Source organism: Citrus clementina, unplaced genomic scaffold (genome assembly GCF_000493195.1).
Source record: "Citrus clementina cultivar Clemenules unplaced genomic scaffold, Citrus_clementina_v1.0 scaffold_6, whole genome shotgun sequence".
NCBI classification, from domain to species: domain Eukaryota; kingdom Viridiplantae; phylum Streptophyta; class Magnoliopsida; order Sapindales; family Rutaceae; genus Citrus; species Citrus x clementina.
Genome location: NW_006262139.1, coordinates 6,160,012 through 6,172,934, shown reverse-complemented (window position 1 = coordinate 6,172,934; position 12,923 = coordinate 6,160,012). Strand labels below are relative to the sequence as shown.

At 37.4% G+C, this 12,923-nt stretch overlaps 1 protein-coding gene across 1 annotated transcript in view; it reads right to left on the bottom strand.

The window, feature by feature from the left end:
• Nucleotides 1-4,311, bottom strand: part of LOC18039999 (pentatricopeptide repeat-containing protein At3g18110, chloroplastic) — a 9,461-nt gene extending 5,150 nt beyond the window's left edge. Inside the window, 3 exon segments of the mRNA XM_024181900.1 lie at nt 288-488; nt 609-1,328; nt 1,330-4,311. Of these exon segments, the coding sequence (XP_024037668.1) occupies nt 288-488; nt 609-1,328; nt 1,330-4,160 (3,752 nt within the window). The 5' untranslated portion in view covers nt 4,161-4,311.
• Between the last annotated feature and the right edge of the window lie 8,612 nt (nt 4,312-12,923).

Sequence of the window (12,923 nt, the reverse complement as noted above, 5' to 3'; positions counted from 1 at the left end):
AAAGCGTCCTTCAAACCTCTCTTTTTTGTTTACTATTTTTAACAAGCTTTGCTGATGCAGGACACACTACAAGTTAGTAGTACATCTTAGGTCTATCTATGTACATATTATCATTAAATGATCCTTTTAGCCTTTACAACACAATTGATAACTCACAAACTGCCCTTATGCCTTAACATATCTTGGTGAAGAAAAAGTTCTAATCTCTTCTTTTTTAGTATTAGTTAATTTTTCAGCTTGATGGAGAACAGCACAAATCGTTTAAACCTGAAACCACTCAAACCTACCTGAAGACATCATGGTGATATATGCCCCTTTTGATAGCCAATTGGAAAACCCATGAGGCAGTGGCTCGCAGTTCAAATGCCCACAATAGGTCCTCCAAAGCATTGACAAAGTTAAAAGCGGCATTGTCTTCCATGGGTTTTAGTTTTTCTAGACAATGGTCTACCTCTGCAACCAGTGTCTCAGACTTTTCTGTCAGAAGCCTAAGAAACAAAAATCACAAACGATTACTTATTCAAAGGACAAACTGAAAACATAAAGAAAGAAAACCCAAAAGCATATGTCTAGGAGATCATGGACTCACTCTGAAAGTAACCAAGTACCTGATTGGAAGATCAAAGCCAGCATCTCGGATCGCATTGAGGAGGATAATAGCTTCACTACTACACTGGGATAAACTTGCAGCCCTGACAAAGCAAGTCCATATTCTGTGGTCTGGCTCGATACCCTCTTCCTTCATTTCTATGAGCTTTTGAATTCCAACAGCAGAATCTCCATTTCTGAGATATGCAGCAATAACTGAACTATATGGTAGTGTACTGAGATTTAAACTTGTTCCCTTTAAATTGCTAAGAACTTTTTCAGCTTCTTGTGGCTGTCCAGAGCTGCTATAAGAGACCATCAGCAAGTGCATTGTGGCAATGGTGGGTTCCACTCCGGACTCTTTCATCATATTTAATAGATTTTCAGATTTTGAATGATAACCAGAATTTCTATAAATTTTCATCATCGTGTGATAAAAAGACCGATCCAATTTACACCTTTTGGATCTCAGCTCTTCGAAAAGTTCCTCTGCTTGTTCCAGCTGCTGCTGCTTACCAAAAGCTGAAATCAGGCTTTTGTAGGTATCCAATTTAGGTTCTAAGCCCAACTTTCTCATTTCATGCATCAACGATAATCCTTCTTCTGGCCTACAATCCCTGCAGTACATTATAATTAAAGTATTGAAAGTGTCCTCATCTGGTTGCAGGTCAGCTTCTTGAATCTCCTGGTAAACTTGAATAGTTTTCTTAAAATCCTCAATTCCTGTGTACAGCCGAGCTCGAATTCCATATAGAAAGATCAGGCTTAAATCCCGCTTCTTTCATCTCAGAAACCATGGCTTCAACATCCCTCACTCGCTTTCCTTTGCAGAACAATCCAATCATAACTCTGTAAAGATACATGGTAGGAAAATAGCCCGCAGCCTTCATTCCATGGTATATTTTCTTCACCTCAAATATATTTCCAGATCGTGCAAAAGCATCAAGCATCAAAAGAATGGAACTTTTGCTAATCTTAAAATCCATATCTTGCAACTCCTGGATCACCACATAAAGTTCATTCAATCTCCCATCAACAATCAGAGCTTGCAAGAGACCATTGATGGAATCTACAGTTGGGGAAGGACCATCTCTCATCATCGTGTTAAAAACAGCCCTAGCTCGCTCATAGCAGCCACTTGCAGCATACGCCTTTATTAAAGCATTCCAGACCTTTCTATCAACAGGTGCACATCTTTGTCGTAAGCACCCCACCAAACTTTCAGCTTTTTGCCATAGTTTCAGTCTCCCATATGCATCAATTATATCGACATAAATAGAAAGATCTTCAAAAGGAATTCCTTTCTTTTCGGCCTGATCAGCAACAAAATGTGCTGTCTCTGGGAAGTCCATCTTACAGTATGCAACTACCATACTTCGGTAGAGATCTTCAGAGGGTTCGATATTATAGAATCTCATGTCAGAAAACAACTGAGAAGCTTCAGCAAAGCGTTCATTATATTCACAGGAGTGAATTAAGGACTCATACATTGTTTTGCTCTTACAGAAAAAACCAAATCCCCAAGCGTTACTGTATTCTTCCAAAGCAGCATCCAGTTTCTGAGCCTTGCAAAGCATGATGATGAAAGCTTGAGTTAATGGTGGAGTTGATTCTGAAGCATGTTGTTTCACGAATTCAATCAACTCACATGCTTCTAAGTGCCTGCCAGACACATTATACGAGCTCAAAATAGATAGTAACTTCTCATGGTCCAGTTCAATGCCATTACGGATGGCCAATCTTAAAATCTCAGCAGCATGGTCGTAACATTCACCCTTGACAAGAATAGATGAAATTTCTTGCATGTTTATACCAGACAGTTCTTTCATATCCCTGACCACTTTTCTAATCTCTTCCCCTTTGTTTTCTCTTCCAAGGACTCCAATCATGATCTCGTAAAGGGCCTGATCCGGGGTGAAACCATTACTAACCATTTCTTGATACAACATCATTGCCTTGTTCGTCTCATTGAACCTGAGAAAGATATCCAACATAACCGAATATGCTAGATGATCAGGTCTAATCCCAGATCTTCGCATGCACTCAAATGTTTTTTCAGCCTCCAGTCGCTTCCCGGCCTTGGCGTACCCACAAATTAAAGCACTATAAGTCCGCAAAGTAGGTTTAACACTTGCATCCAACATCTCTGACATCACATTGGCAGCCTCTGATATCTTATTTGCTTTCCCAAGTGAATCAATCAGTACAGTGTACGTAACAACATCAGGATTTCTACCTGACAATTTCATGTCCCTGTACAGCTGCAATGCCACATCATGCTGCCCCTGCTTCCCATACATGTGGATTATAGTATTATATGTCATTTCATCTTTACCAAACCCCATTTTCAGCATATTTTCAGAAATCTCTTTCACCTTCTCCACATTCCCTTCTCTTGCAAAAGCATACAACAAAGAGTTATACGTGACAGCATCGGGAAAAAACCCTTTGGATTCCAGTTCTTTAAAAAGCTGCTCCGCTTTTTCAAAGAGTCCACATCTTCCATAAACAGATATCATCGCGTTATAAGTCCATAAATCAGGTTGACAATTATGTGCCTCCAAATCACCATAAACCTTCATAGCCTCCTCCAAATTTGATTCGCGTGAACAAGCACTAATAATAGTATTATAAGTGATTATATCTGGTCTAAGCCCTGACCTCCTAACCTCATTTAAAAGGTCAACTCCCAAATTGGGCACCATAGCACCCGATCTCAATCGTGCATTTATCAAAGTATTGAAACTCACAAGGTCAGGTTCACATCCTCTCTTGCGCATTAAATCAAGCAGTTCTTGCACCTTCTGAAATCTACCATTACGAGCATAGATGCCCATCATAGCATTATACACTTGGACAGTATCATCAACTGCAGATTCGGCACGCATGAATGTTTCAACAGCTAAATTCTCCTGATTGGCCTTCCCTAGAACGGCCAATATCGTGGCGAGCATACGGGCATTGGGTGAATACCAATGGCGCAAATTGAGCCATTCATAGACCTCCAATGCGCGTTGCCAGCTCACCTGGCCTACCCATTTAACGACAAAGCAATAATCAGTTGGTGTCATCTGCACAGATCTTTCATCCAACACATCTGCAACAAATTGATTTTCTCTGAGTCCCAAAATCTTATCAGTCAAAAATTTCACTCTCTCCCTCCAATCTTTAGCTCTCTTGAGAGCCAATTTAGTCATTTTCTTAGCCTTGGTCTTACTAACTCTCTCTACAGCTACTTGACTTTCATCATTTGATTGGAATGGTTCAACAGAATCAACATTCTGGGATTCACTTTTGAGCTCCGAAGGCAAACCCACATGGGTGAACTGGGTTTGAGGGGGAGGGTAAAGTTCATTAAGCTTGAGGTGAGGCCATCGTACGGATGGTGAGGCTCTACTATAGCTAAAATTATGCGTATTACTAGTATTACTATTGATTTGTTCGGCACTGGTATTATTGCTAGTAGAACTGGAGACACAAGAAACAGAAGTTTTTTTGCATACCTTAGAAGGTGAAGGTGAAGGTGAAAATGTCACTACTGCTACACTGCAACTACATGACGCCATTACCATGCTCTTTCTATTTATAAGAACAAAATTGGGTGAATGCAGTGTAATGGAGACTTTAGATATTTTATATTCTCAGCGGGGAGAGAGAGAAGAAGAAAGAACAAAAGGGGTAGAGAAGGGATCCACAATTGCCGAGAATGAGATGTCCAACGAAATAAAATTGTGTAACGCTGTCCTTTTATTAGAGATATTTGTAAGCTCAAACTTGACTCATCGTTCTTCAACCATTTTTTTCTTTTTAAATTCATAACATTTTTTCCTTTTTTCTTTTAATTTAAAATGTTTCAATACATATGTTTCAACGCATATGTTTCAACTTGCATGTTTAATTCAAGAATTGCCTCAATCCTCATCTTTTCTGCAAAAATCAGTTCGAAAATTCTTAACAATTGAAAAAGAAAATGGTTTGAATAAGCAAATATATTAATGCTCCATTTACCTCCCGTCTCTCGTAGCTTCTTATACATAATTATCACAAATGGATTAGTTATTAATGTTACACATAACATAGCAATTACACAAACTATCAAATAAATCGAGATTTTAAATATTGGAACTCCTGGTATTATTGAAAAAATTGTTATAGTAAATTTTAAATAATTTTATTTAGTTGATCAGTTAAAAGTAACATCAAAAACTTTTTCTAATTTTACTCTCTAAATGCATATTTACTTATTTATATTGTAAATAAGAGAATGAAAAGATAAACTCTCTTTCAAAGTACTCTTCAAATATAAACAAGTTAAAATTATTTTAATGAAATATTTTCCTCAAAAAAAAAAAAAAAAAACAGTTATGGCACTTCTCATTTGAAAAGTACTTATTTAATAATGAGGATATGAAAAATAATCTTAATTAAAGAGGAAGAAGTTACTCTTTAATATTAAAGAAAGAAAAACACTATTTTATTTGAAAAATCTTATCTAAAGAGTTATTTGGAGCTTTTAATAATTTTATATGAGTGGAATAAACGTCCTTCAAATATTAGAAAAAATTAAAATTTAGACAATGCTTTATATGATTTAATATAAAAATTTAATGTAAAACTAACTCAATAATTGTATGATTCGAAATATATCAATATTAATCTTATGTAATATGAGTTATAATCTGAGTAATAGTCTCATATAATTCAAAAGAATTCTCATATATATATATATATATATATCAAAGTTTAATTTTTATTTATTTTTATCAACAAAGGGCTCTTAAAAGAGCTAAGGTAACACTAAACGGGAGTGTGCAATCCCAAAAACATCATTGTTTAATATGCTAAGCATGTTTAAAAGAAAAGATTGAAAGTAATGTAAACCTAGAGGAAAAGAAAAGCTATAAGTAGAAAGGAAATCTGCTGCTGCATTTGCTTCCCGATAGATATGGTTCATTTGAATCAACCAATCACGTCGGAGAAGCTCTTGGATGGCTTGAATTAGAGAAAGATGCTAATTGATGATGGAGCTTGAAGTAGAGACTAACTGCAAGACACACTTGCTGTCCACTTCCACTATCACCCTACGAAAACCATATAGCCAAGCTATAGATAACCCATGAAATAAACCCCAGAGTTCAACAGATGTTACTGAACAAGCGCCTAAGTTAGCACTATATCCTGTCTGCCAAACTCCTCTGTAGTCACGAATTAGACCACCAGCTCCTGCATGGCCTGAAGACTTCTTTGCACCGTCAGTATTTAACTTAACCCAAGGCCAAGTAGGAGCAATCCAACGAATCCACTTTTCAATACGGTTCCTGCCAGCGACAATAAGGAAAGAATTACATCTTTGAATTTCAGCTGCCCTGACTTTTATATCCATTGCTATATTATTGCTCTCCCAATAATCCTTGGTGAAAATAAACCGATTTCGCCAAAACCAAAGCCGCCAAATAGCAACGCCAAAGATGACTCACCAAAGTTTATTACCTAGGGAGGTGCTATGGGACTGCAAGTTCTCGGACATCCAGTCTGCAAGGCTAGACTCGAAGAAATGATGCTGATTGTTTCCTCGAATAAGCCGTAGCCAAACCGCTCTCGAATAAGGACAGTCACGGAGTACATGAATCGTATTCTCCAAATCAGCACCACAACTCTCACAAGATGGATGAATGTTCAAGTGTCGTGCTGCTAGCTCTGCCCGAGTCTTCAACCTATTGTGAAGCACCAGCCAAATAAAAATCTTGATACTCTGCAGGCCCTTCCATGACCATGCTAACCTCCAGTAAGTGGCCCTTTACTGCACATGAGAGTGATCCAAAAGGTCATATGCTGATTTAACTGTGAAGTTTCCTTGTGAAGAAGCTACCCAGTAAACTTGATCAACACCATTACAAGCTGATGGGGGGTGGATTGAAGCAATTTGCATCACTGCATGATGGGGCAAGATATGACTGAACTTTGGCCAATTCCAAGAGCCATCTATAGAAACAAAATCAGCAACATACAAATCACAAAGGTCAAGAGGTATCGGCTGTAAGACTAACTCCGCAAGAGGATGAGGTGTCGTTGCCCAACAATCCCACCAAAATTTGACTTTTAGCCCATTACCAATATTCCAGCGTAATCCGCGCCTAGCATAATCCCAAACTCGACCCACAGATTTCCACAAATGGGAGCCATACTGAGTAGGGAGGGCATGAGGAATATCCGATGGAGAAACTACATATTTTGTGGATAGCACTTAGACACAAAGTTTGTTAGGCTCAGTGATTAAATGCCACGCAACCTTCAACAGCAGTGCTTCATTCATGATATCCAACCTTTTAAAACCGAGACCCACCGCCATTTTTGGTTGGCAAATGTTGTGCCAACTAATTAAGCTCATTTTCCGTAGATCATCATTCCCACTCCACAAGAAACGTCTACAAAGTTGATCAAGTTTAGCCTTGATACTACTCGGCAAGTTTGCAGTCTGCATAGCATAAATAGGAACTGCTTGAAGGACGGATTGGGTGAGAGTGATACGCCCTGCAAGAGAAAACTGAGAGGCTGCCCAACCCGAAAGCTTTTGATCCATTTTATCTAGAATCCCCTGATAGGTTTGCTTAGAAATACGATTGTGCAGCAAAGGCATGCCCAAGTACTTGCCCAAGTCCTTCGTGACTGTATACCCCAAATCTCACCCTAGTCTACTGGCAACAGCCTCTGGGACATTTTTAGAAAAATAAACATGTGTCTTAGATTGATTGACCTTTTCGCCAGAGCTCAAACAAAAATCTTCTAAGACTGAATTGATGAAATGAGCTTGCCCACTAGTAGCCTCGGCAAATAAGAGAAGATCATCCTCGAAAAAAAGGTGGCTTAAGGGAGTACCCAGCCGAGATAAGCGAATAGGCTTCCAATGATCTTGTTGAATTGAGTGATAAATCCCATGACTCAATCTTTCAATATAGAGAACAAAAATATAGGGAGACAAAGGATCACCTTGTCTTACACCTCTACTGGGAGAGAAATCATCTGTTAATTCACCATGCCATAAAATATTCATACTATTAGAAGTAATACACTCCATTATTAAGCGAACAAGATCCAAAGGCAGGGCTAGCTCCGTTAAGGTCTCATAGATAAAATTCCAGCTCAATCTATCATAAGCTTTTTCCAGATCAACCTTAATAGCCATGAAACCTTTTTTGCCCATCTTTCGTCGCATGGAATGGACCACTTCTTGAGCAATGATGATGTTTTCAGTGATATGCCGGCCATGGACAAAACTTGTTTGATGGGGACCAATTAGATCAGGGAGTATAGTTTGTAGTCTATTGACAATAATCTTAGTGAATGTTTTGTAAAATACGGTGCAAAGGCTGATAGGGTGATACATCTTAAAGGAAGTGGGATGCTCAGTCTTTGGAATGAGGACAAGGAGGGTTTTATTTACTTCATTAGGAATACCATGGGAGTTGAAAATATCCTTTATGCCAGACCAGAAAGAATCTCCAACTATATGCCATTGGGTTTGATAAAATCCAGCATGGAAGCCATCAATTCCAGGCGCTTTGAATGGGCTCATCTGAAAGACCGCCCGACGAATTTCCTCGTTGTCAATCGAGCTAGCAAGAATTGACAAACGAGTGTGATCAATTCGAGGAAAACACCCTTGCACATGATACGGCCGGTGAAAGTCTTGATCAGATTTGTATAAAATGGAGAAAAAGACACGGCATGGGACTTAATGTCATGGGTGTCATAAAGCCAAATACCTCTATCATCCTTAATAGCATTTATACAATTTCGAGCCCTCATTGTGATAGTTTTCTGATGAAAAAAAGAGGTATTCCGATCCCCATAATTGATCCAATCTCTGCAAGATTTTTGATACCACAATAATTCCTCTTGAGATAGGATTTCTTCTAACTTCTTTTTCAACTTTGCCTCGAGATAGTACAAGCTACGGAGGGGTTGACTCTCTAAGGCCTTCTGAACCCCACCAAGATGAGCTAGCAACTGCTTTTTTCGTTTAAATATGTTGCCAAAAACTTCTCTATTCCAGCTAACCACCTTGCTAGTAAAAATAGAAGTTGCTTGCGAGCAAGGAAGATTTTTATGCCAACTATCCTGCATAAATTCCCCAAAACGGTTATCAGTCATCCAAGCAGCTAAAAATCGAAAAGGCTTAGCACTCCCCATACAACCATTCTGACGCTCAAAACGGACCAAAATCGGCCTGTGATCAGATTCAACTCGTGGTAAGTGAGTAACCGAATAATTATCAAATTTTAGAAGCCACTCCTGGTTGCTTATAGCATGGTCTAGACGCTTCGAAAGATTCCTGCGAGTCCATGTGTATCTAGGTCCACTGAACTGCAAGTCAACAATGTGATTAGCATGAAACTATGAGTTAAAGTTAGGGCAAATACCCGTGCTCAAATATGAACCCCCACGTTTTTCCTCAGCATACAAGATGGAATTAAAATCTCCCCCCACAATCCAGGGATCATGCATCGACTTCGTAATGCTATTCAAATGATACCAAAGAGCACGACGTCCAGCTGAATTTGGGCTCGCATAGACTGCAGTGACCCAAGATTGGATGACGTTCTGGACACTGATTTTTAAGTGAATAAACTGAGTATGATTGAAAGAAATCTCGACGTCAAAAACATTCCTCCACAATATCCAAATACCCCCCGAAAAACCAGTAGCCTCCACACGGTGAGAACGGTCAAAACCACTTTTTTTGATGAAGTCATCTGCTTTCTTACCGCTGATGCTGATTCTTGGTTCTAGGATCACAACAATTGTAGGGTTGTAGCTTTTAACTAAGGTAGCAAAAACTCGTCGAAAAGATGGGGACCCCACCCCTTGTACATTCCAAAATAATATTGAAATCGTCATGAAGAGCATATAATAAGGAGGGTGAGCGTGAGAGACTTACGCATGAAGCTCCAGATCTACTTCTCCATGCATTTCCGAGGTTTCATTGACGAAAGAGTTTTCATCATCAGACATAGTGTCATCCTCTTTATTACCGAATGCAAGTTGAGGATCACCAGCATAGTCAGCCATTGATTTTATATCCCCTTCCTCTTTGTCATCGGGAGGATCATTTATTTGTGTTGGGGGAGGTTGCTGTTAAGAGTTGACCGAAGTTTGTTTACATGGGAAACCTGGTGGGTTGCTTACGGTCTCATTTTTTTTTCTGGAAAAGGTTATTGCGGTATGATTTTGAGGATCTAAGGTTGTTAAAGTAAAAGTAGGTTCTCGGGGGAAGCTAGGTAAAAAGCTTGCAGGATTCAGGATGGGAACATTTGCAATGAGGGATAGAATTTTTGTATTGTGGGGACGTAGGTTTGCATGCTTGGAGGTGGAAATTGTGAGATTCTGCTGTTTCAATATTGGGTGCTGTGATTTGGCCACTTGCTTGCCTTTGGAGAGTTGGTTTTGAGGTTTTAGAATGCTAGGAGTTTTCAGAGTCAGGTTCTTCTGAGTGTGGAAGTGGTCGGTGATGGATTTAGGTTGTCGTTGTGGGGGTTCAAGGTTAGGGATCTTTGCAGCAACCTCTACCGTAGTATTTGTATTCGAATCCTCAGATAAAGCATTAAAACAAGAGGTAACAGGAATATCATTTCGCTGATTCCTCTCTGCAGCAGTAATGTTCTCCTTTTCCACTACGAACTTAGGCTTCCCTTTCCTTGCCACAATCATCCATGGTCCAAACCTCTCACTATTTTTGGTATTAATAGCCAAAGCACCATCCTTTTCACCTGCCGTATGACCTGGTATAGTGTTCTCAGAAGTAACATTATTGGCCTCATTCATTTTTTGCTTGCTAGGACAAACAATACTATTATAACCATATTTTCCATATTGATAGCATGTGATTGGCAACCCTTCGTATTCAACCTTCTGGATCTTCCCGTCTAGATTAAACTGAGATAGCAGAGGCTGAGAAAGAGAGATGCGGACAACAATCCTTGCAAACTTTCCCCTCTCCCGCAGTTCAGTAAGGTAATCAATTTTGATAACGGTACCCACAAGCTGGCCAATCTTCCGTAAAATTCTCTTATCATATAAGTGAAAAGCCATGCCGGGTAGCCAAATCCAAACAATGGCAGAGTCAAGATCAGTAATGTTGCTATCAAACTGAAGCGTCCAAGGTTGTATTGTTAAATAGTGCCCAAAGATAACCCATGGCCCCTCGGTTAATGCATAGACAGCATCCTCTGGTGATTTGAGGCGAATTAGAAAATAATTATTTTCAAGATCAATCACTGAAAAATCATGAATCTAATGCCACATAACCTTCAGCTGATTACACAAGACTTTATATCCAATGTTTCTCCCCAGCAGCTTCACCACCACATCGCCAGGTTCAAAGTCCCATTCTTCTTCCATCTCAGTATCATCAGATTGTCTGTATTGGTTGGGGGGCACAAGCGCATCCTTGAAAGAGAGGGGGGGGGGGGTGGATTATCTGTGTCTGCTCCATGGCTACGAAACTGAGCCTTTTTGGTGGAATGATCTTCAGGTAACGACGGTGGAATCGTTTTCAGTAAGCTAGGGTTTTCGTAGGGTTCAGGGTTTTCAGAGCTCTCCGAAATTCTCGCTTTTTATTAATGTTGTGATTGGTTTGGAATTTTCCCATCTTTCTACATTTTAAAAATTAATAACAAAGTACCTTTTCTTATAATAATTAAAGAAATTAATGATAAAAATAAAAATAACAATAATTTTGTTGAAAAATGACCCAACCTTTAAGATTTGTCCAAATACACATATGGACTCTCAATATTTTGGGAATGGATTCGCAGCCTTGTCTATTTGTAGAAAAAAAAAGTTAAAAAAAGTGTGAAGAAGTTTCTAAAAGTTGCTTGTGTGGAGATAAATGAAGTAAAATTGTTAAAATAATAGCCTTGTCATCACTATTAGATTCAACATGCTTGTCGTTCCAATGATGCGACTCATAATCTAACTAAATTAACTTAAATAAATGATCAATACCTTTGGAAAGAAAAATGATTAATAAAATTGACATTTAACTAACTTTAGGCATTTATATGGGTTTAATTATTTTGTTTTCCAAACAATTAAGGTAGGTATGGGTTGGATATGGTGTCAATCAACTCAATTTATGTGTGCGCGCGCATGCGTGTGTGTATAGAGTGAGAGTTACAAAAAAAAAAAAAAAATCCAACCCAACTCAATTCAATTCGCACAAGCGCAAGTTGGGTTAATTCTAATTATTTTTTTGTTCATTAAATATTAATGCAAAGTTAAAAAATTGATTTAATAAAAAAAAAGCAAATGACTAGTATCTATCAAACTTCAAAGTTCATAGTCCAAAAACATAATACAAATCCAAAATTATTGTTATTCAATTGAGAAATAAAATTAATAAATTTATAGAGATTTATATTATTGCGAATGTTATTAAAGTAACAGAATAAAAAGATAAAGTTAATAAAAATATTTATTTTCATAACAAATTGTTATATATGCACAATAAAAAATAGTATATATACTTGTTTATAAATATACAAATAAAATTTAGAGATATTATTATTTTACTACCAAAGTTATTCTGATATATCATGTCAGTATCATGGTTTACCGAAAAGTACATTTTATTACCAAAAGTTTGCACCGTTATGAATTCACTACTATATCGTTAAGAATGTTAAAAATTTTCTGATGTCTTACTAATATCATAAGGGCATCAAAGACATTTCTAACTATAAGAGTAAAATTGTCTGTTAATTTGATAGATAAATTATCATTTTACTACCAAGTTTTTAGGGGAATTATCATTTTACTACCAAAGTTATTTTGACATATAATGCTCAAATTACAACGGGTAAATTTTTCTTTTAAACTCTTGGAGGTAAAATCGATTTTTAACTCAATTTCTGTTAAACATTAACGTTTTCTAAACGGAATAGTAGTGAATTGATAACGACGAAAATGGTTGGTAGTCAAATGCACTTTTCGGCAAATCATGATACTGACGTGATATGTTAGAATAACTTTGATAGTAAAATGATAATATTCCTTAAATTTATTTAATATTATATCTATTTTAGTTACTATATTCTTACAACAGTTTAACAATCAGATTTTTTAAATATATATGAATTCTTTTAAAACTCACAACACTTTTAGAAATAAATTTTATTAAATATTTAATTAATTCTCTTCACAACTAATTATTTATACAACATAAGTAATAACAATTCTTTTAAAAGCAAAAATATCACCAAACTAACTCTTAGTTGTCATTAGTTAGGAATAATTTAATGGGAAAGTCATTGTTCTAACTAATTAAAGAAAGTGCT